This window comes from Alligator sinensis, unplaced genomic scaffold, assembly GCF_000455745.1.
Source record: "Alligator sinensis unplaced genomic scaffold, ASM45574v1 scaffold907_1, whole genome shotgun sequence".
Taxonomy (NCBI): domain Eukaryota; kingdom Metazoa; phylum Chordata; order Crocodylia; family Alligatoridae; genus Alligator; species Alligator sinensis.
The window spans coordinates 51,534-71,009 of NW_005841925.1; the positions used below are offsets into that span (position 1 = coordinate 51,534).

The 19,476-nt window shown below is 53.7% G+C and overlaps 1 protein-coding gene across 1 annotated transcript in view; it reads left to right on the plus strand.

The window, feature by feature from the left end:
- Positions 1 to 11,351, plus strand: part of B4GALNT4 (beta-1,4-N-acetyl-galactosaminyltransferase 4) — a 52,915-nt gene extending 41,564 nt beyond the window's left edge. Inside the window, exons 14-20 of the mRNA XM_006019207.2 lie at positions 3,195 to 4,491; positions 5,175 to 5,488; positions 6,197 to 6,350; positions 6,857 to 6,929; positions 7,477 to 7,630; positions 10,056 to 10,182; positions 10,656 to 11,351. Of these exons, the coding sequence (XP_006019269.1) occupies positions 3,195 to 4,491; positions 5,175 to 5,488; positions 6,197 to 6,350; positions 6,857 to 6,929; positions 7,477 to 7,630; positions 10,056 to 10,182; positions 10,656 to 10,770 (2,234 nt within the window). The 3' untranslated portion in view covers positions 10,771 to 11,351. The remainder of the gene's footprint in view (positions 1 to 3,194; positions 4,492 to 5,174; positions 5,489 to 6,196; positions 6,351 to 6,856; positions 6,930 to 7,476; positions 7,631 to 10,055; positions 10,183 to 10,655) is intronic.
- Positions 11,352 to 19,476: the final 8,125 nt, after the last annotated feature.

Sequence of the window (19,476 nt, forward strand, 5' to 3'; positions counted from 1 at the left end):
TATGGGGGGATCTCACTCAGGCAAGGTTGTGTAGAAGGGGGCATCTCCTTCTTCCTTCCTAGACAGGCCACACCTTTTGTCGTCATTACCAATGGCCTCAGCCACTGAATCCAGCACTTTAGTGCCATGACACTTATCTTTGGGTCCTACCGTGGAATAGGCCCATGCATCCCCTCCTCCCCCGTGAAGTAGTGCCGCCATGTTCCCTGACCCCAGTTGTACTGGCCCATCCGTGTCCTTGACACCAACCTTACCAGAGTGCTCCGTAGAAATATTGCAGTAAGGCTAATGGGAGTGATTAACAAGGCCAGGAATGGGTCAGTCAGCCTGTGCCTGTGAGCACCCTTTCATTGCTGGCACCAGTGGCCTCTCAGACTGTCTCAGAGGCCCCAGGTAGATCAGTAGTAGATCTCTGCCTTCTCACAGAGGACGTTCTGGGCCTGACAAGGATGTGTGGCTCTCTGCCCATGACTGCAGGTCCTTCTTGCATACCCAAGAGCCCTCCCGTCCCTCCCCTCTCCCACACAGGCGGCCTCCGCCGCTGGAAGTCAGAACACCCGTCAGGCCAAAGCCAATTTTCTGCTGAGAGCAATGTTTTAATTGCCTTCAAAGAGGATCAATACTTTCTTTCCCTTCCAAATCCTTTCCCAAGTGCAGGGCTGTTAATTAGTGTTGATCAGACCAACCCCATCCCTTTGACACACTGCCGTGGTTCCTGTGAATGAGTTTGCAGTCAAATCCCCTGGATGTGAGCAAAGGGAAAAGTCTCCTCTGCCTCCTTCCCCTCAAGGCCACTAAGTTGGTTGTACTGCAGGCAAAGCCTGATGGAGAAGCTTCGGACACACAGAGAGGGGAGCTCCCTCAAGAGGACATGGAGAGAAAGTGCTTGTAGCCTGTGTTAGGTGGAGTCATTGGGCAGTGAGATATGACCCTGCCAACAAGTCACTGTTTGCCTCATGGTGAGACAGTTCTGTTGGCTTTGGTTTCCCTGTGTCTAAAAGGGAGATGGGGTGTACATCACCAGGAAGAGAGGGCAGGGTTCAATAGTTCCTGTCCATGGGGCACTTTGGCCTAGACCAGGGGTCAGCAACCCCTGGCACACCTGCCAGGGCATGGCACCCAAGGCCATTTTGCTTGGCATGCCATAGCTGGCCCCAGCTTTGAGCAGCTGCTGTCAGCCATGGAGCCCAGGCTGCCTGTAGCAGGCAGCTGGGAGGCTGCAAGTAGCCCAGGCTTCATGGCAGGCAGCAGCTGTCCAGAGCCTGAACTGGCTGTGGCAGGCAGCCGGGAGACTGCAAACAGCTGCACCAGGCTCTGGAGCCCCATCCGGGCTCTGTGGTGGCAGTGGCTGCACGCGCACCTGGGGGCAGCTCAACCCCAGCCTTTCCCCCGCCATCCACCCTGAGGCACATGTGCAGCCATCACCACAGAGCCCATGCCAGGACTCTAGACCCCAGTACAGCTGTTTGAAGCTTCCCAGCTGCCTGCTACAGCTGGCTTGGGTTTTGGGCAGCTGCAGCAGGCAGGCTGCAAACAGCTGCACTGGGGTCCAGAGCTCTGGCACTGGCTCTGGTGGTGGCAGGTACATGTGTGACTCGGGGAACATGGCAGGGAAGGGGCCAAGACAGCACAATCCTGGCCCGTCCCCCACCATTGCCCTGAGGCACACATGCACTCACTGCCAGCAACAAGGATCAGGCCCCTCATGGCTCCCCTGCTGTCTGCTTCTGGCATGCCAAGCTGAGGCATGGGTTGAAGTTGGGGTGTTTTTGGCTGTCTGGCCAAAATCGCTACTGACCCCTGGGCTAGACGTAGCATCAGAACAACTGGGACTGCTGTGGGACAAAATCTGTCACATTATTGGAGATGTAAACAGCACCTCATTCACAGGGCCCTGATTTATTATATGCACAATAAATGCTCATGACACTGGGTCATCAGAGCTGGATGAGGGCTGAAACAGATGGTGGGAACTTGAGTGGATCTTTCACCAGTGCTGGGTTTGAGCCATTCTTCTCTCAAAATCTCTTCTTTGAACACACACAGCTGCCCTAAGCATCCAGTGGTTTTTCTCCTCCTCTCCATGTCAGTTTTAACAGTTTCTGCCTCTCTGGGTGTTTTATGCATTCCCTTGTCTCTCTACCGTGGTAAAAAAATGTCCTGGATGGCTGCAGCCCTGTTTATGAAGATGGTACCAGGGGCCTTCCCTTCCTTCCTCAGGAGGCAGAAAGGTGCATGAGATGTTCTGGGAGCTACTTGGATGGAAGGCACCGTGAGAAGGAAACATGGCTGCCATTGTTATGTATTAGTAGCCCACTTAAATCTGCCTCCCTGGGTAAGTTGAGTGAAGAGGAGGATGGAGCCTGTGCACCCCAGAGGCCTGTCAGTCAGCTCACAGCCTAGAAAGAGACAAATGAGTGCACACCAGCCTCTCATTCTGAGCTGTTGTGTGCGTGACAGGAGCCCTTCCATTCTGCTCCGGAGTTCAAGAAGTACTAAATGCTGCTGCCTCTGCCCTACACAGCTGGTCTAACCAGGCCAGACCCAACAGCTAGCAGTGAAAGTGAAAGTCCCTTTCCTGCCCCATGGCAGCACTTCCGTGTCCAAGACACCATTCATTAATTGAACCCAATGGCAGTCCAACAGCCCTCCTCGCAGCAAACCTGCTGTTGGGCCACCCTACCCAGGCAGCAACTATGAGAACCTGCTGTCATGACTGGGTTCATTAGACAGACTGAGGGACCTGAATCTCTTCAGCCTCCACAAGAGAAGGCGATCTTGTGGCTGTCTACAAACACATCGGGGTGGGGAGAGGCAGTTAGCAGGGAATAGGGGATACTCTGTTTACCAGGGCACTCCTCAGGGTTACTAGAAATAACAGCCACAAACTAAAGAAGAGTAGATTTAGATTGAACATCAGGAATAAATTCTTTATGGTGAGGGTTGCCAAAATATGGAATGGGCTTCCAAGGGAGGTGGTGCTTTCCCCTACCTTAGAGGTGTTCAAGACGAGATTAGACAAGTATCTAAACTCTTTCCTGCCTAGAGAAGGGGGTCGGACTCGATGATCTACAAGGTCCCTTCCAACCCTAGAAATCTATGAAATCTATTGAACATCAGAGTCCCGGGTACTGTGGTGTATCCAGACTCCCCTTGTGTTTCATTAGCCTACAGGGTATTTATTTGTTTTCCAGATTTCCTGGAAGAGGAGGAGGAAGGAGCAGACAGCCCTGAGCCCACAGACCCACCTCCCGATGCCAAGAAGAGGAGCCCAGCAGTGCCAAACTCACGCCTGAGCACTGGGTTCAAGAGGAAAGAGATCCCTCTGGCTGCAAGGGATTATGGGGATGATGTGGACTACTACACCTTCCGCCACAAGCCAGGGAGGGTTAATGATGTAGGAGCACCTCCAGGGCAGCCAATAACCTGGGATGTGCATGATGGAACCAGCCCCAGCTCCCTAGCCATGGCCGGGGGTTTCCATGACAATGAGAACACTGCCCTTGCACAAGAGCAGACTGTGGTCCATGGCCGATCTCTCAGATGGATGGCCAAGGAGCCAGATGAGGGAGATAAGGATGGGCTGGGGCTGCTGTCGCCATCAAAGCGAGGCAGCTCCCTGAACTTTCAGCCCCACCTCTCCGTCCCCATCTTCAGCAGCAAGGCCAAGGTACCCAAGGAGGAGAAGCAACCCAAGAAGGAGTCCAAGAAGCCCCAAGAGAAAGTGTACGTGACCCGGCTGCAGCCCAAGAAGCGCAAGGCCCCGGTTCAGGAAGCCGCTTTCCCCGGGGTCTTCATCTACCCCAAACCACTAAGGAAGGTTCATCTCCACTCTAAGGCCCCACAGCGGCGTCCTGCTCCCTCCAGCAAGCTACACACCATCCCCAGCCACAGGGCACCATGGCTTATGGACCACCTCTCCAGGGAGACAGAGCTTTCCAAGAGGAAGAGTCCTAAAGCTAGAGGCAGGAAGTGGGAGCAGCTGTATAAGCGAGAGGGCCCAGGAGCCAGGGGCAAGCAGGGAGTGCGACCCAGAATCCTGACACCCAAGGCAGAGAGACTGTTCAGTAAGGAGGCCCTTGAGGTCACCACTGCCTCCCCAGCCAGGGCCGCAGGGGTAGCTGCCATGGATTACAACTCCTCAGAGGTGGCCCTGTTAGAGGGGACCAGGGTGACATCCTTCCTGCGGATGTCAGAGATGACGGAGTCACAGCAGGAGGATGGGGAGCACCTGGGCAAGGGCCCAGAGGAGGGGGAGGAAGAGGAGTTGTCAGACTACAGCTACGAGAATGCAGAGCTGCAGCAGAGCTGGCTGGAGGATGCTATCAACTGGCAAAGGACGTTCAGCGTCAGCTCGGTGGATTTTGAGCTCCTGCGCTCTGACTGGAATGACCTGCGCTGCAACGTGTCAGGCAACTTGCAGCTGAGTGAGAGTGAGGTGGTGGATGTGGTGGCCCAGTACATGGAGAAGCTCAACGAGAAGAACGGGGGGTAGGGAGAGGAGCTAGGGGAGGGAGCGGGACTTGTCCTCTTCCTGCTCAGACAGCTCAGGCTGGGCAAGCTAAGTATAGGGCATCCACCAGGAGCAGGACAGGGTGAGTCTTCACTCAGGTCTGGCCTGGGAGAGGCCTTCCAGTCCTGAAGCAAAGAGGTGAGTGTGGTCTCCATAGTCACCCAGGCCTGGGCTACCCATGCCCTGCTCCCTCAACAGCTCCCCAGCCCTGCATTCCTTGGGGTGAGTGGAGAGCCCTGCCTCTTGCCCAGCCTGCCCTGCCCTGCAAGGGCTATGCTCTGGTGGGGAGGGAGGGGAGTACAGATGCTGTGAGACCATGGAGAAGCCATTCTTGGATGTGCCTGTGGAGACCCACCCCCTGTGAGTAAGAGTCCTTGTGCCTATAAGAGCCCTTGCCCCCTGTGCTGTGCCCTTACCCTGCTGCAAAGTGAGATGTGGCCCCATGAGGCCTGGCTGAGCTGGGAGGGAGGGTGATGAGCTCACCCTTGTGAGCCCCCTGATGTTGGAGGGGCCCCAGATGAAGCCCCCAGGAGGGTGGATCCCTCATGTTCTGCTGGCCTGTGGGCAAGCTTTAGGGACTGGGTTCCTCATTTGAGGGGACAAAGGTGGTGGTCTCACCCTGAAAGTTAACTGCCTGGGCATTGCCCTGCCCTCCCCTCAGCATCTACACCCTTCTACGGATTGTCAACGTGGAGAAGCGACGGGACACGGCCCGGGGGAACCGCTACCTGATGGAGCTGGAGCTGATGGAGAGGGGCCAGAGAACTGTGCGGCTCTCAGAGTACGTCTACGTCCTGCTGCACCAGGGCAAGCAAGATGACAGCACCGAGGCCAACCCTGATGGCCCAGCCCCCATGGCCACTGAGTCCCAGCCTCAGCCCAGCACCTGGAACCTGCTCTATGGGAAGCCCATCCTGTGCCAGCCCCTGCGCCTCAGCTGGAGGCAGGATGTCATGGTGCACTTTGTGGTTCCCGGTGAGTGTCTCAGGGGGTCTTCAGGGCAGTCAAGCAAGGCCCAGAGAGCATAATTTATATAGGGCCTCTGCTCCCCAGAGCAGCTGCATGCTCTGAGACTCTGGGAGAAAGGAAGGGGCACAACCTGCCTCCTCCTCCCAGTGAGCACAAGACCCCTCCTAAGCCCAGGAATGAGAGCCTGGGGCCACCTTGAGCCTTAGACAAGCCTGGGCCCCCAAGTGCTTGTGCCCAGCACTGACCGCATAGCACAGCAACTTTGTCATCTCGTGGGTGTCACTGGGCACAGTTGAAGCAGATGAGGTTTTCCAGGGTGGGATTTCACCCTGCTGTGATGGCCTGGCCCCTCACACTCTCAGTCAGGGGGCTCCTGTGGCATCTCTTCCCCCATGCTGTGCAACAGTCTTGGGTGACCAGGGACCCAACATCTGAGTAAGCCTTAATCTCTTCGTGGCTGTGGCAGCAGCAGAGCCTGCCTCCCTATTCCTTGGGCAGCTCAGATCACGGCAGGGATGAGGTTTCCAGTGGAAGAAGAGATGTTGCAGGAAAGCAGGTCCAGCCGCTCTGGGCAGACATTCAGAGCTCCAGATGTGCCAAGATTGTCCTATAAGTCTCAGGCCTCACATGGTGGGATGCGATCTGGCTCTTGGCCCCAGCAGGGTAGCATGTGAGACACTGACCCTCAGTGGTGCCTGTGCTTGTGCCTGGCAGTGAAGAATCAGGCTCGCTGGGTTCAGCAGTTCATCTCAGACATGGCCAACCTGTACTGGGACACCAAGGATGCGAACTTCAACATCATCCTGGTGGACTTTGACAGCGATGACATGGACGTGGAGAAGGCGCTGCAGGAAGCCCGGCTGCCCCGGTAACCTGGCAGGGAAGGACACAGGCCCCAGAGCCCATGCTTGCTGATGTCCCACTTCCCACCCTGGCACCACACCCCAGCATCCCTGTCTGAACACCCAACCCCTCAGCTATCTGAGGTGAGGCAGCAGGGAAGGTGGGGAGGGGGGGGTCCTCTAGGGCCCCATCTCTGTCCGTTAGGACAGCAAGGCCCCTGCAGTTGGTGTGGAGGGAATCTTAACTGCTGCTCAGGTTTCTTTAGCTTGTTCCCGCTCTTACTTCAAGCGCTGACCCTCCACAAGCTCCTATAACATTACTTCCCCTGCTATAACATCCCCCACACTCCCCTCCCCAGATCACTGGAGACCTCTCATGAGATTGGCTCAGCCCTGTGACCACTGCTGGGCTCTGTCCCTCTCAGTTAACTATGCTGGCTCCCTGCTCTGCTGGAGTTCCATCCCCTTGAGCCCCAGGGTGAGCAGCCCCATCCCTTTGACACACTGCATTGGCCATGCACTTTATTCCCAGGTATCAGTACTTGAAGCGCACAGGGAACTTTGAGCGCTCAGCGGGACTGCAGGCTGGGGTGGATACCATTGAGGTGAGTGACTGGGGTTTTTGGGAGGGAATGATGGCTCTGTCTGTCCAGAGCAGCTTGTCTTTGCTTGTCATGGAGTCGGCTGCCTGCCAAAGGCCTGAGAAACATGATGTATGAGGAAAGGCTGAAAGAGCTACAGTTATTTTAGTCTGGGGAAGAGAAAACTGAGGGAGGATTGGATAACAGTTTTCAAATGCCTGCAGGGTGTTTATAGAGATAATGGAGATGGGCTTTCCCCTGTGGCCATAGGTGATAGGATTAGGAGCTATGGCCTCAAGCTGCAGCAGGGGAAATTTCAGTTAAAGATTAGGGGGAACTTTCTGATCATCAGGGTGGTCAAGCTTTGGAAAAGGCTACCTACAGACATAGTGGACTCTCCATCCTTGGAAGTTTTCAAGAGCAGGTTGGACAACACTTGGCTGGAATGTTTTAGTTAGGGATGACTCTACCTTGAGCACGAGGTTGGACTAGATGGCTTTGTGAGGTCCCTTCTATCCCTACTTTCCTATGATCCTAATGGTCTGTCTGTCCATATGTCTGCCTCCCTCAGGATGGGCGCAGCATCGTGTTCCTTTGTGACCTGCACATCCACTTCCCCCTTAACATCCTGGACAGCATCCGGAAACACTGCGTGGAGGGCAAGCTGGCCTATGCACCCATTGTCATGAGGCTGAGCTGCGGCAGCTCTCCACAGGAGCCCAGTGGTAATGTATTGCCAAACCCACCCTATGGCATGGTCCTCAGTGGGGAGGGCCAGCTCTGGGCTCTCAAATTCAGCCCCCTGGGAAGGGAGGAGCTAATCCAACTGAGGAAACTAATGGCATAGCTCCTAGCTGGTAGCTAATGGCAGAGCTCAGAAGTTGGGCTCCTGGCCCAGCCAGAACTTGCTGCACTGCTGAGATCAGTGACACAGGTCCTCCTCTACCCTGCTACCCACATAGTGTTCTGGCTAAAGGCTGGGTCCTCCAAGGAGCTGGGCTGTACTTGCTGTCAGAAATACAGTCTGGAGTCAGCTCCTGCTCTAAGTCTTATGCCCCTCTCACTGAGTGCATGGGCTGGGAACAGAAAGAAGAAAACTTCACGCATCTCCAGGCCCCTTTGTGGGGAGGATCACAGTATTGCAAACTCCATGGAAGCTTCACACAGATCTAGACAGGTTACAGAGGTGGGCAGATGAGAATAGGATGGAGTTCAATGCAGACAAGTGCAAGGTGCTTCATCTAGGGAGAAGGAACCAGCAACACACCTATAGGCTGGGGAACACCCTTCTTGTCAACAAGGTGGTGGAAAGGGATCTTGGAGTCACTGTTGACTCCAGGATGAACATGAGCCGCCAATGCGAGGAAGCAGTCAGTAAGGCTAACCGCACCTTGTTGTGCATCTGCAGATGCATCACAAGCAGGTCCAGGGAGGTGATCCTTCCCCTCTATGCAGTGTTGGTCAGGCCACAGTTGAAGTATTGCATCCAGTTCTGGGCACTGCACTTCAGGAGGGTTGTGGCTAGCACTGAGAGGGTCCAGAGGAGGGCCACTCGTATGGTCAAGGGGCAACAGGTCAGGCCCTACGAAAAGAGGCTAAAGGGCCTGAACCTATTCAGCCTCCATAAGAGAAGGCTGAGAGGGGATCTGGTGGCCATTTACAAACTCACCTGTGGAAATAGCAGGAGGCTCTGTTCCCCCAGGCACCACCCGGGGTTACTAGGAATAATGGTCACAAATTGTTGGAGAGAAGGTTCGGGCTGGACATCAGGAGACATTACTTTACGGTTAGGGCTGCCAGGCTCTGGAACGGGCTTCTAAAGGAGGTGGTGCTCTCTCCTACCTCAAGAGGAGGCTGGACAGATATTTGGCTGAGGTGATATGTCCCCGGCATCCATTCCTGTCTGGGGCAGGGGGTTGGACCTGATGATCTGTTTAGGTCCCTTCGGACCCTAAGCACTATGATACACTATGATAGTGTGATACAACTCCCAGAGACCGGCTCTGTCCATCCCCTCCCTACAGGCTTGAAAACGGTGAACAATTTGCTCACAGTGAGACAGTGTAGAACCCAGGAGTCCTCAGTCCTGCTGTTACTTCTGATTGTCTCTGCCTTCTGACCAATTCTGCTGTCACTAGAAGACTTGGACAAGTCTCCACCGTGGAGACTAATGGTTCAGAAAGGCCTGAGCTTTCATTGACAGCAATCTACTCTGTCAGATGCTATAGGACTGAACTTTAATGCTGTCTGACAAACCTGGCAGGGGGAGGTTGCTTGTTCAGTTAGACCTAAATGCCTGAGAGGATAGCAGTAGTGAAGCGAGTGACACAAAGAGAGCGGAAAGCATGTCAGTGAGATGACGGTGAGTGCGCTGGCAACATCTGCAAGCTCAGATTCACAAGGCTCCCTGAGGCAAGTTCTGCCTTTTCATCTGTATCTGTACAACATGCAGCACCTTGGGGCCCCAGCCCTAGATCTTCGGGGCGGTCCTGGAATATCAGTAGTCAAGAATAACAACTCCTTGGTTCATAATGCCCCAAACATCCAGGAATCCCTCCCTCCCTCACCCCTGAAGGTTTTCTATTGCTTTGCTTCTAGTCAAGTGTGAGCAAACCACCAGGAAGCATGCAAGGGCAGAGATTCATTTTTGTAGAGGTGGGGAGAAGTCTTGAAGCTGCCCCATGCTGCATATATATGGCCCCTGTATGGGATCTGCCTTGTTGGAGAGCAGCCTGCTTTGTGGGGGAGGGGAAGGGAGGTAATAGATGGCTTCTGAGAAATGGTTGCCTGAAGCAATCCTCCTTCCTGCCCCTCTACCCAGTACCTTTGCCCCAGGGGCATGTGGTCAATCCCTTCCAGCAAGGGGAACTGGTTTGCTCTGAGGATGAGGTGGGGGAGGGCCTGTTTTAGAGGCCAAGAGACAAAGCCCTTTTGGGACTGCTTGATGCCATCAATTTCCAAGAGAGGGCAGTGTGGCCTTGAAGGAGGGGAGAGCACGGAGGCAAAGGAGCAGGGGACCAGGACTAGCTGGGTTCTGATGCTGTGGCAGCCAGCCTTGCTCCTCACTCTGCCTCTTTGCCCCTCCTGCCACTCCAGCACCAATCCCACCCCTGAGATCTTATGTGTCACCTGGCTTTCCTCCTTTCTCAGGCTACTGGGAGGTGAATGGGTTTGGCCTCTTTGGGATCTACAAATCTGACTTCGACCGGGTTGGGGGCATGAACACGGAGGAGTTCAGAGACCGCTGGGGCGGGGAGGACTGGGAGCTCCTGGACAGGTAAGGCCAGTGGGGCTGGAGAGCCAACGCTTCTCTTTTTCTGACATGGTGCCAAGTCTGGCAGAGAAAGAATAGTGCTGTGCCCTTTTTTTTTTGGTTCCCTTTTCCCAAATAAATTAAACCTGAAATGTGGTGGCGGGGTGGGGATCATTTGACATTCACCTCAGATATGTGCCAAGCCTGGTCTTCGCTGGTTTTGCCAGAAGACCCTTTGGAGGTTTCAGGGACGTGTGCCATGAATTTGCTTGAATACGTCTGGGCTGCGAAGCGTCAGAGCTGTACCACCAAGAGAGTTCCACTTCAGTCTGCTAGGCTGAGTAGGTATTAGGCAACCCCGTCCAATATTCAAAAAAGAATAACAGAGTCCTTAATTGGAGGAGAACCAAGGGTCTGTTCTCCAGATTCCTCTCTGCTTTGTCTTTCTCCTGAGCTGAACTTTAGTCTCCCTCTCCTTGTCTCCCCTGTCACTGCAGGGTCCTTCAGAGCGGGTTGGAGGTGGAGCGCCTGCGACTCAGGAACTTTTACCATTACTACCATTCTAAGCGCGGCATGTGGAACTCGCGCAGCAAGAAGACACCAAAAGACTAAGCCCTGGGCCCTGTCACCAGCTGCACCCTCAGGATCCCTTCGTGCCCCGGTTAGGGCAGGGAGGAGGAGGCCTTTCAGCAGAGCCGGCCACCAGGGCTTTGCTGCCTTGAGAGTCATCTCCACACTGCCGCACATGCTTCTGACACCACACTGAAGGCCAGGAGTAAAGGGCCCTGCAAGCCAGGGAATTTGGCAGAGCTGATAAACAAACTGGTTACTTTGGGGGGTGGTGATTTTTCTTAAGGGTCTAATTTCTTAGTCAGAAATGAATTTATTAACTCATTAGCACTGGGGCACCAGGGTTCCTGCCAGAGGGAGGTGAACCCCTGCCCTGGGCTGCCTATGGCCCCTCAGAGACTGGAGCAGTGAAACATGGCCCAGAGTGAGCCCCACTTTGTAGATGCAGGGCCTGGACATGAGGCAAGCTGGTGGCAGCCCTGGGATGCCCTGTGAAGAAGAGAGGGAAACGGGGCTCTCAACCTGGCAGCTCACATCCCCTCCTGAACCTGAAGACCCAGCCTAAGGTACACGGCAGCCAGGAGGAGCCCTATCTCACAGGCCCGCTTGAGCCTGCCTGCTGTTTCTGTTCACCTCTGTGTCCCCTCAGAGGGACCCGTGCACCCTTCCTTCATGTGGCTGGTGAAAATGAAGCTACCCAGCTCTTTAGGAGGCTGGGGGTGAATGGTACATGCTGTGTCCCTCTCCCTGCAGGTCTCCCCAGGGAGACAGGACCCTTGCTGAGTCCCAGAGGAAACTTCCCAGTATGACTGTTCATGATGAGAGCGTGGGCCCTTGGAAGGCCAATGCCAAGTTGGGCTGGTCTGTGAGCAGGGCAGTTCTCTGCCCTGTGGTTCTCTGAGGGGAGGATGTGTGCAGGGCAGGGCTGCTCTAGTGCCAGTGGAAATTAGCTGCTCCTTGGTAATGAGGTCCCATAGCCTGTGGATCAGGGGCTTTCTTAGTCTGAAACTTCCAGACCCTGAATCTACATCAGCATAAGGCTGGGGTCCAGATACCCTGGGCAGCTCCCAGGACTGTTAGTGAGGGGGTACCCAGGCCAGACTGGCATGGTGGGTCCTTTGGCTGTGTCCAGGAGTGAGGCAGTGGCCTAGTCCTCAACTGAAATACATATTCATTGGGCATCTCTCATGAGTCTAGCTGGAAGGAGCATGGAGCATGGTGAAGAGCAGTCGTGAGGGCCCCTGACAGAGACCCAGCTTGCCCCTCCTTGTTCCCTCCATGCCATGCCCTAAGGCCTCCTCTCATCTGTCTCATCTCTTCTCGAATACACCAAGGGCCTCCATTGCCTGGGCATAATTCAGACACCAGCTGTGGCACAGGGCTGCAGCAGGGGATGAGCAGGCAGGTTGGCATCTTCTGGGGGTGGGGAGATTTACTGTCACATTACATGGTACATACAGAGCCCCAGTGGTGTTTGCTCTGGTGTGGGGTATTTCAGAGGCACAGAAACCAAACCTAGCAGCCTCTGACCAGCTGCAGGTCTGAAGTTGAGCTGAACTGTGTGAAATCAGCTGCTGCTAGCTCCCTTGTGAGACAGAGGAGGAGGGTGGCCTTGAGGCAGGAGGGATAGGACCTCTCAGGATAAGGTACATGGCAGTGCTGACAAAGGAAGCCAGTGGGATGGGAGCAGGGTGTCAGTGAGGTACAGCAAGGGAGAGGCCGAATTTTGTGTAGCAGACCTGGCAAAGGCCAGGACCCATCTTCTCAGGCCCAGCACAGGGAGAGAAATCATCAGCCAGCCATGCCAGCTGACACTGCTGCACCCCTGTGGCATGGAGAAGGGGCAGAGGTGAGCAGGGACCATTCAGCTACTAGCCCAGGCTCACCATGCTCAAGGGGCAAGGACAGGGCAGTCTGGCCTGCCCCCCTCTCAGAGCATTGGTACTTCTGTCACAGTCCTCAGGAGAGCTGGGGAGATGGCTTTCCCCTCAGGGAGGGCGCAGGGCAGGGCCTGAGGCAGGAATGGGAGCAGGGAGGACAAACAAAGTTTCCAAGCTAATTTCTGTGAAATTATGAGGTAGGAAGTTGTTTTCAGGAAGTTATGTCTGTTTTGGGTTTTTTTTATTATGAAATAAAATAAATGTCTTGGTTGGGACTTCCCCTGCGTTTCCTTCCTCTGCACACACCTGCAGGGGCTGCTCAGAGCAAGACAGTAGCAAAGATCAGGGGGAGGGAATCTGATTCCTGCTCCGCGTTGAGCATCCTGGCCCCGGATGGCCACACCATGTCATGCTGCCTGTCGGCGTGACACTGAGGCCCGTGGACACCAACTCACTGGCTCGACCCAGCAGGATCCAGAGAGGTGGTGGAATCTCCATCCTTGGTGGCTTTTACAGCCCGGCTCAATGGTTGGGATGGTCTAGTTGGGGCTGGTCCTGCTTTGAGCAGGGGTTAGACCAGATGACCTCCTGGGGTCCCTTCCAACCCTCATTTTTTATGATTACTATGATTCTGAGATGACCGGCACTGGCTGTAATTTGGGTGTGTTACACAGACTCAAGCTTTGGCTGGTATCTGCCACCGGGGAGCGCAGCAGAAGTGAGGGATCTGAAGGATATAAAGGTGCGGCACAAGGAGTGGAAGGAAACCAATAGGAAAAAGAAACAAGGGCACTGAAAGGAGGCACTGACTGATGTAGGAAGACAGGCTTGTGGTGAGGGTGCTGGGCTTAGGAGATATGGGTTCAGGCTTCTGGCTCAACAGTGGGCTTCCCCAGTGAGTCCCACAGACAGTCCTTGTGGAAAATTATCCCTAGTACAACTGACAGGATGCATTTATTGAGCTACTGCAAACACTCATCTGACTCTTCCTATTACAGGCTGAGTTGCAGCTTCCAGTTAGCTTAGATCAAGTGTGAACAGGTTAAATATAAACCAATCCTCCCCTTAGCCTAAAATAGAACCATCCACAGAGAGGCTTGTTCTGATTTAATTAGTATGAGGCTGTGTGTAAACATGCCCTGGTCCTCACTGCACCTCTGTTCCCTCTCTGAAATAGGAATCACTTTATGCCTTTCCCTCACCCCTTGTATAACTCAACCATCAGTTCCCAGGGGGGGTGTACCAGAATCTTCCCTATGCTTCTGCAGTGCCCTGAATGAAGGAATCTGACTCCTGCATCCCACGTGTGCTCCTATCAAAGCATGCAGCAAAGACACAGGTTGCTGTTACTTAGAGCAGAGTTTGGGATAATACCTCTGACCAGGGGTGGGCGGGGGGGAGCTTGTCACTGCTGATCTCAAATCATCTACAAGAGGTGAGTGTGCTGGTATGTGCCCCTTCCAGGGTTTCTCAGCGCAGGCTCGACAGCAGTTCAGATAACCCTGCAGCCCATTCCCAGCGCAGGGAGGGGGAAGCAGCAGGTGCTGTATGTTTGGCACTCAGTAAAGGCCTTGAGACGGCCTACAATTTTACTCGAATGTGATTCAACCTAGCTGGGATCTGCACAACTTCACCTGGCTGAAAAATTGGAGAGACGGGCTTGGATCTGGGAGAATTGTCCTGTTCCCCAGGCCTTGGCCCCTGCAACTCCACCTCCCCATCTCAGTTTGCACCCCTGCTGTGGTGCCTGAGGAATAGCTATAAACCCTACCTTAGGGCTTTCCACCTTCCAGGTGCTGGAGGCCCTCTAGATGAGTCCTGGAAGTAAGGGGGAAAGTCTAGTGTCTCCAGGCACAGACAGAAGTGCAGCTCCCCAGTCTAACTTATGGCAGTTCACAGAAAGCACCATGAGTTAGACAGATCCTCCAGACTCAACAGACATGAGCTGTTGGGTTGGGAGGGTGGGGGATGGAGCTCCAATTTGGAGTCAATCCAGCAAGAGAGGCTGCATCACTGCAGCCTCTTCCCCTAGCCCCAACCTGCCCTCCCCCAGCTCCAGTTCTTTCTCAGGATGGGAGCAGGGGAAAAAGGGGAGGAGGGAGGTTGAACTGGTGTTTGCCCAGCTTGCGCTGGAGTCGGGTGTGGGTGGGCCTGCGGAGCTGCTATGACTGGACTACGGTCACACAACTAGTCAGAAGCCAAGCCAAGGGTGGGACCCTGGCAGCCCCAACTACCAGCCTCCCCCGAGCCCCAACCCATGGCTCTGCAGTGAGGGAGGACATGCCTCAAGCAAGGGTACCGCATGGCTAAGGAGAGAAACTGGAACAAAACCAAACAGCACAAGAACCGTGTCTCCCTTGGGCTCCACTCAATCAGCTTGGAAGGTGAGAATTAAAATTTTGCAGCACTTCTGATTGGCTGCAGCTGGGGAGAGGGGGAGAGAATGGGTTCCCCAAAGTGAGTCAGTTCTCACATGCCAGCCGCCCTGGTCTGCTCCATCCCAGCCCCAGGGGACTAAAGCCTATTCTAATGGGGGTGGAGGAATGGGCTCCCTCAATAAACCTAGACCAGGCTGCAACATCAGCTGGACTGACTTCAACAACACTTTGTCCAGTTAGGTTGCTGACCCTGTATGGAGGGCAGTGACTGGGCTTGGAGGTGGCAGATCAGCTAGGGGAAGAGGGGGTGGTGGGGAGTGACCTGCCCTGGGGTGGGGCTGTACATGTGGGCAGGCAATGCACCTGATCCTCCACTGGCTCAGCCCTGAGTACATCAGAAACAGCCTGGGGGGAAAGTCAACAGGGGTTCCATGGGAGGAGGGAGTGAGAAATCAGGCTTAGTGGGTGGATGTGGCTGAGGCTAAGAAGAGGCCCCTGCCTGGGTGAGGTGCGTATGGCACTTCTTGCTTTCACTGGGCAAGAAGCCTGCTTCCCATCAATTAGCCCCAACCCACAGGGAGGTAGCTGGGCATCTTCTGTCACTGATTCTTGCCCTGAGCCTTCTCTACGGACAGGGGTCCCAGGCAAACAGGCTCAGCATAGGAGTCTGTCAATGACTGTGCACCCACAGGTAGGGACATTCATAGAAAAGTAGGGCCCTCAGACAGGGCACAATGTGGTCGGGGCCCAGGGCACGTGCCTGAGAAGATCCTGGCTTCCCATGCTTGGAGAAGGATAGCTGCCTTGTCATGGCAAGACAGTGCCTGCACTAAGATGCTGGCTCTCTGGCTCTCAGCCCATGGTCTGTGCAGCCTTCCCCCTGAGGGGCATGAGTACAGGGACTCAGTGATTTGGGGAGAACAGGGCTTGCTTACTACCCATGCTTGCTGCACAGCATGGAGCACCTTAATGCCACCTCATGGGTGAGACCACGGAGCCTGGGAAGGGGAGACTCATTCCTCCAGTGAGGGACAAGGTGCCCACAGGCAGTACAGGCCTGTACCCATCATAACTGTGGTGTGATAGGGCTTATCTTGAGTGACAGCAAGCCCCTCTTACCCATTGGAAGGAAGAGACAGGTACCATCACGTGTCAGGGTGTGACCTCAGGCTCATGGGCTGAAAGCAACACCTCTTCAAGCAGATTATCCCCCGATTATTCTCTCCAGCACTCTAGACACCGTCCTCTGAAGTACCTAGTGCTGGCTGCTTCTTAAAATGGAGGCCTGGTCAGTCTGTGATCGGACGGCTTCCACTTGCTTCACTGCTGACTATTGATCTCGGTCACCAAGAGTCTCACACTGGGGTTGAAGGAGCCAGAGCTAGTGTTAGGAGTGGGGACCAAGACCTGTTGCTTCAGGCTATGGGGTGATGCCTATAGTGCAAGTCATCCTGTGTATGAGTGTGGGAAGAGGGGGCCCATATCTCAGCTCAGCATAGGACCCCCAGGGTCTAACACCATCTTTGGTGATGGACCATGGTACAGTGGTTGGCCCCATGGGGCCAGCTGCCTGGATCCCCCTCTCCTTTCCTAGCTGCTGAATCGTAATGTTTCACCCAGCAGGGTAAGGCCACCTTGTGCTGAATGCTGGACAGGCTGGACAAAGTCTTGGGACAAGTGTTGAACTTCCTGAGTCATTTGTTTAAAGGATTAGCCAGTTTGTTTGGTTTTTTTAAATATGTTTTAATATTGATTTGTATTCTTTGTCTTGCATGGCATTCTCCTTTCCTACCCTCTCAAAAGCAAGAGCAGGAATAATGATGGCAAAGTCTCTTTTTTCCTCCACTTTTTCATGTCTCCTTTTCCTTGCAGTAGCTTTTCCAAATTTCTTCATCTTAGAGGAAGTTTTAACCAGAGGGGAAGGGGGAGGTGGGGGAGAGAAAAGAGAATGAAAATATAATATGGGACCCAACATTTCCCCCTGCCATCCTCCTTACTGCAGCAATTAGTGGCAAAAAGGGGTAAACGGAAAAGGTTTCAAAAATCAGAATTTCTGATTTCAACTTAAACTAGAAAAACAGCAGGGTTATTGGGGGGGGGGGGTTGCTGGTTTATGGGGACAAAGTCAATTACTTACTGGGATTTTTTTTTCCTGTAATCCAAACATTTGAAACTCTTCCTGGTACTTACTCAGAGTTTTGTATGTTCAAATAGCAGCTTTCTTAATTAGTGCACGCTGCCCTGTATACTTGATCTCACACCTCTTCCAGTTTCCTGTGAAGCTCCATTTACCTGAGAAATGGTCTTCAGGACACTCACCTGTTTCTCTCAACCTTCCTGTTCCTCTGGTGGCCACACAATAGTTTCCATGGAAGAGGGTTATGTGATGGGATTTTCAATCTGGGTTGTTTCTCTTGACACAGCTGCTCCTCCCTACCTATATTAGGCAGAGGCCCAAACTGACACCAGTGATGCAAACACCTGCTAGTCTAGTGAAGCAGGCAGGAGACTTCGCCTTTGAAGTCATGCAGGAGAGGCATCTGATCTGTTATCTCACTTCTCCTGTATCCATGGGAAAAGAAAAATAGGTAGAGCCTGAATTTTCTTCCACTGGGATGGTCCCTCCCAGTCCTATGTGAACCCTGCATCCCTTCCAACCCCATAGTCACATGGGAGCCCGGGGGTGGGTCAGTTGTTAGAAATAACCTGCAGAAGGAAATCAAACCTGGGCCTTTGGGGCCTGTCTTTTTATTCTTTGTAAAGAAACCCTAAACATTTTGCTTCAACACAGGGCAGAAATATGGGCCCTGTCTCTCTGGTGATATCAGAGATGTAAGTGGTGAGACCTGGGCTTTGGCCAGTACTGTGCTCTGCACCTTTCCTTCAGCAGCTCTGGCTCCAGCAGTGGGGAGGGAAGAGCAGCAGCTGAAGGTTTGCTGCTGTGGGTGGGAGATGTCACCTGCTTTTCTGATCACCGACATGCATGCAGAGCAGTCAAAAACCCACTGTTTTCAGAGGCAGAAAAAAAGAAGTGATGTTCCCTTCAGCAGCACCAAATCTCCAAATTGTTTTTGCAGCACATGCCACTGCCATTTCTTTGCTCTCTTCCCCGCTGCTGCTGGGCCAGGGCCAGAACTGCAGCAGGAAAAGTGCAGGTGGGAGGAGGGGACTGGAAAATGAGTCGCACCCCTAACTCCATTCTGGCACCCTTCCCCTAGGCATGGCCCACAGCTGCTTGCCCACTATCAGGCTACTGGATGGTATCGCAAGAGCAAACAGCCATAGGGGGAGGGAAAGCAGATGCATGACCATGGCACGGTGGGAGGTGGGGGTGGACGTTGTCTGGCATCCACAATGGCATTCCATTTACGTGGGTGCAAATCTAGGAATCCCAGCTTCTCTGGTTCACTGCACCACTCAGCAAATGTTTTCCCCTGTGTAAAATGAGAGAACTTGTTTGTCCGTTCTGAGAACTCGGGGCAGATGTGGTACAAGGAGGTTCACTGAGGTTAAACCAGTTCCTCCACCAGATTTCTGCCCTCTACCTTTGCTACAGCCAGCAGAGAGGCGTAGATCCAGCTCAGAACAATGACCTGCGCTAAATGCTGACATTAATGTAATGCTTCTTTGCGCAAGAGGAGGAAAGATCAGGAGCTGAGGCGTGGTGGCAGAGATGTCGGCAGCAGCCTGTCACCATGAGGCTATGCTGGCATGTTTTAATCATAGTTGGAGCCATAGCACTCCAGCTGCCTGGAGAGGCAGAAGGGTGGAGACAGCTCCTGCTGGTTTTAGTGGCTGACTGCAGATTTTAGTGGCTTCTGGAGCAGTGGTCCCACCAGCACTGTGTGGTGGGACTTCATGCTCTGGCTGATCTGACAGTAGGCTCAGAACAAGGTAAATCCGGGGCCTGGGGCTGTGCTAGGCACTTGCTCTGGCCTTTTAGGGCTACTGTCTGCAGATAAAGAGCCATTCCAATCCAGGAGCAGTTTGCTATTGTAGTCACAAAGTTGACTAATAAACTGGTTACAGTGCCGTGGGTAACTAATGTGGCGCTGGCAAGTCACGGGTGAGGTGGATGTTTGTAAAGTGATGATTGTTTTAGTTCAGGCATGGGTGAGGGAAGGACACCCCCAAGATCATCTTCTTCTCATGTCTCTACACCACATTTGCCCATTTTGTTACACATGCTTGTGCTTGTTTATTGTACTTTGCAAGATTTTTTCATTGTACATGTGCCTTCAAGCAGTGGGCATTACACCAAGTGTTGTACAGTCTGAGGCTCTGTGCCACAGTCACAGGTGGTTGAACCAATGGTATAGCCCTACTTCATCAGTTCCTTGTAGCGTCCAACTCCAGTATGTATAGTTGAATCATCGCCACCTTTGCCATGGTTCATCAGCCCCTGGTGGTAAGGACTCGGCCACTGGAATGCCCATTTTTCGCTGTCAGGCATTTTCTTCAGCTTCTCATTCCACATCTGTAGTCGTGTC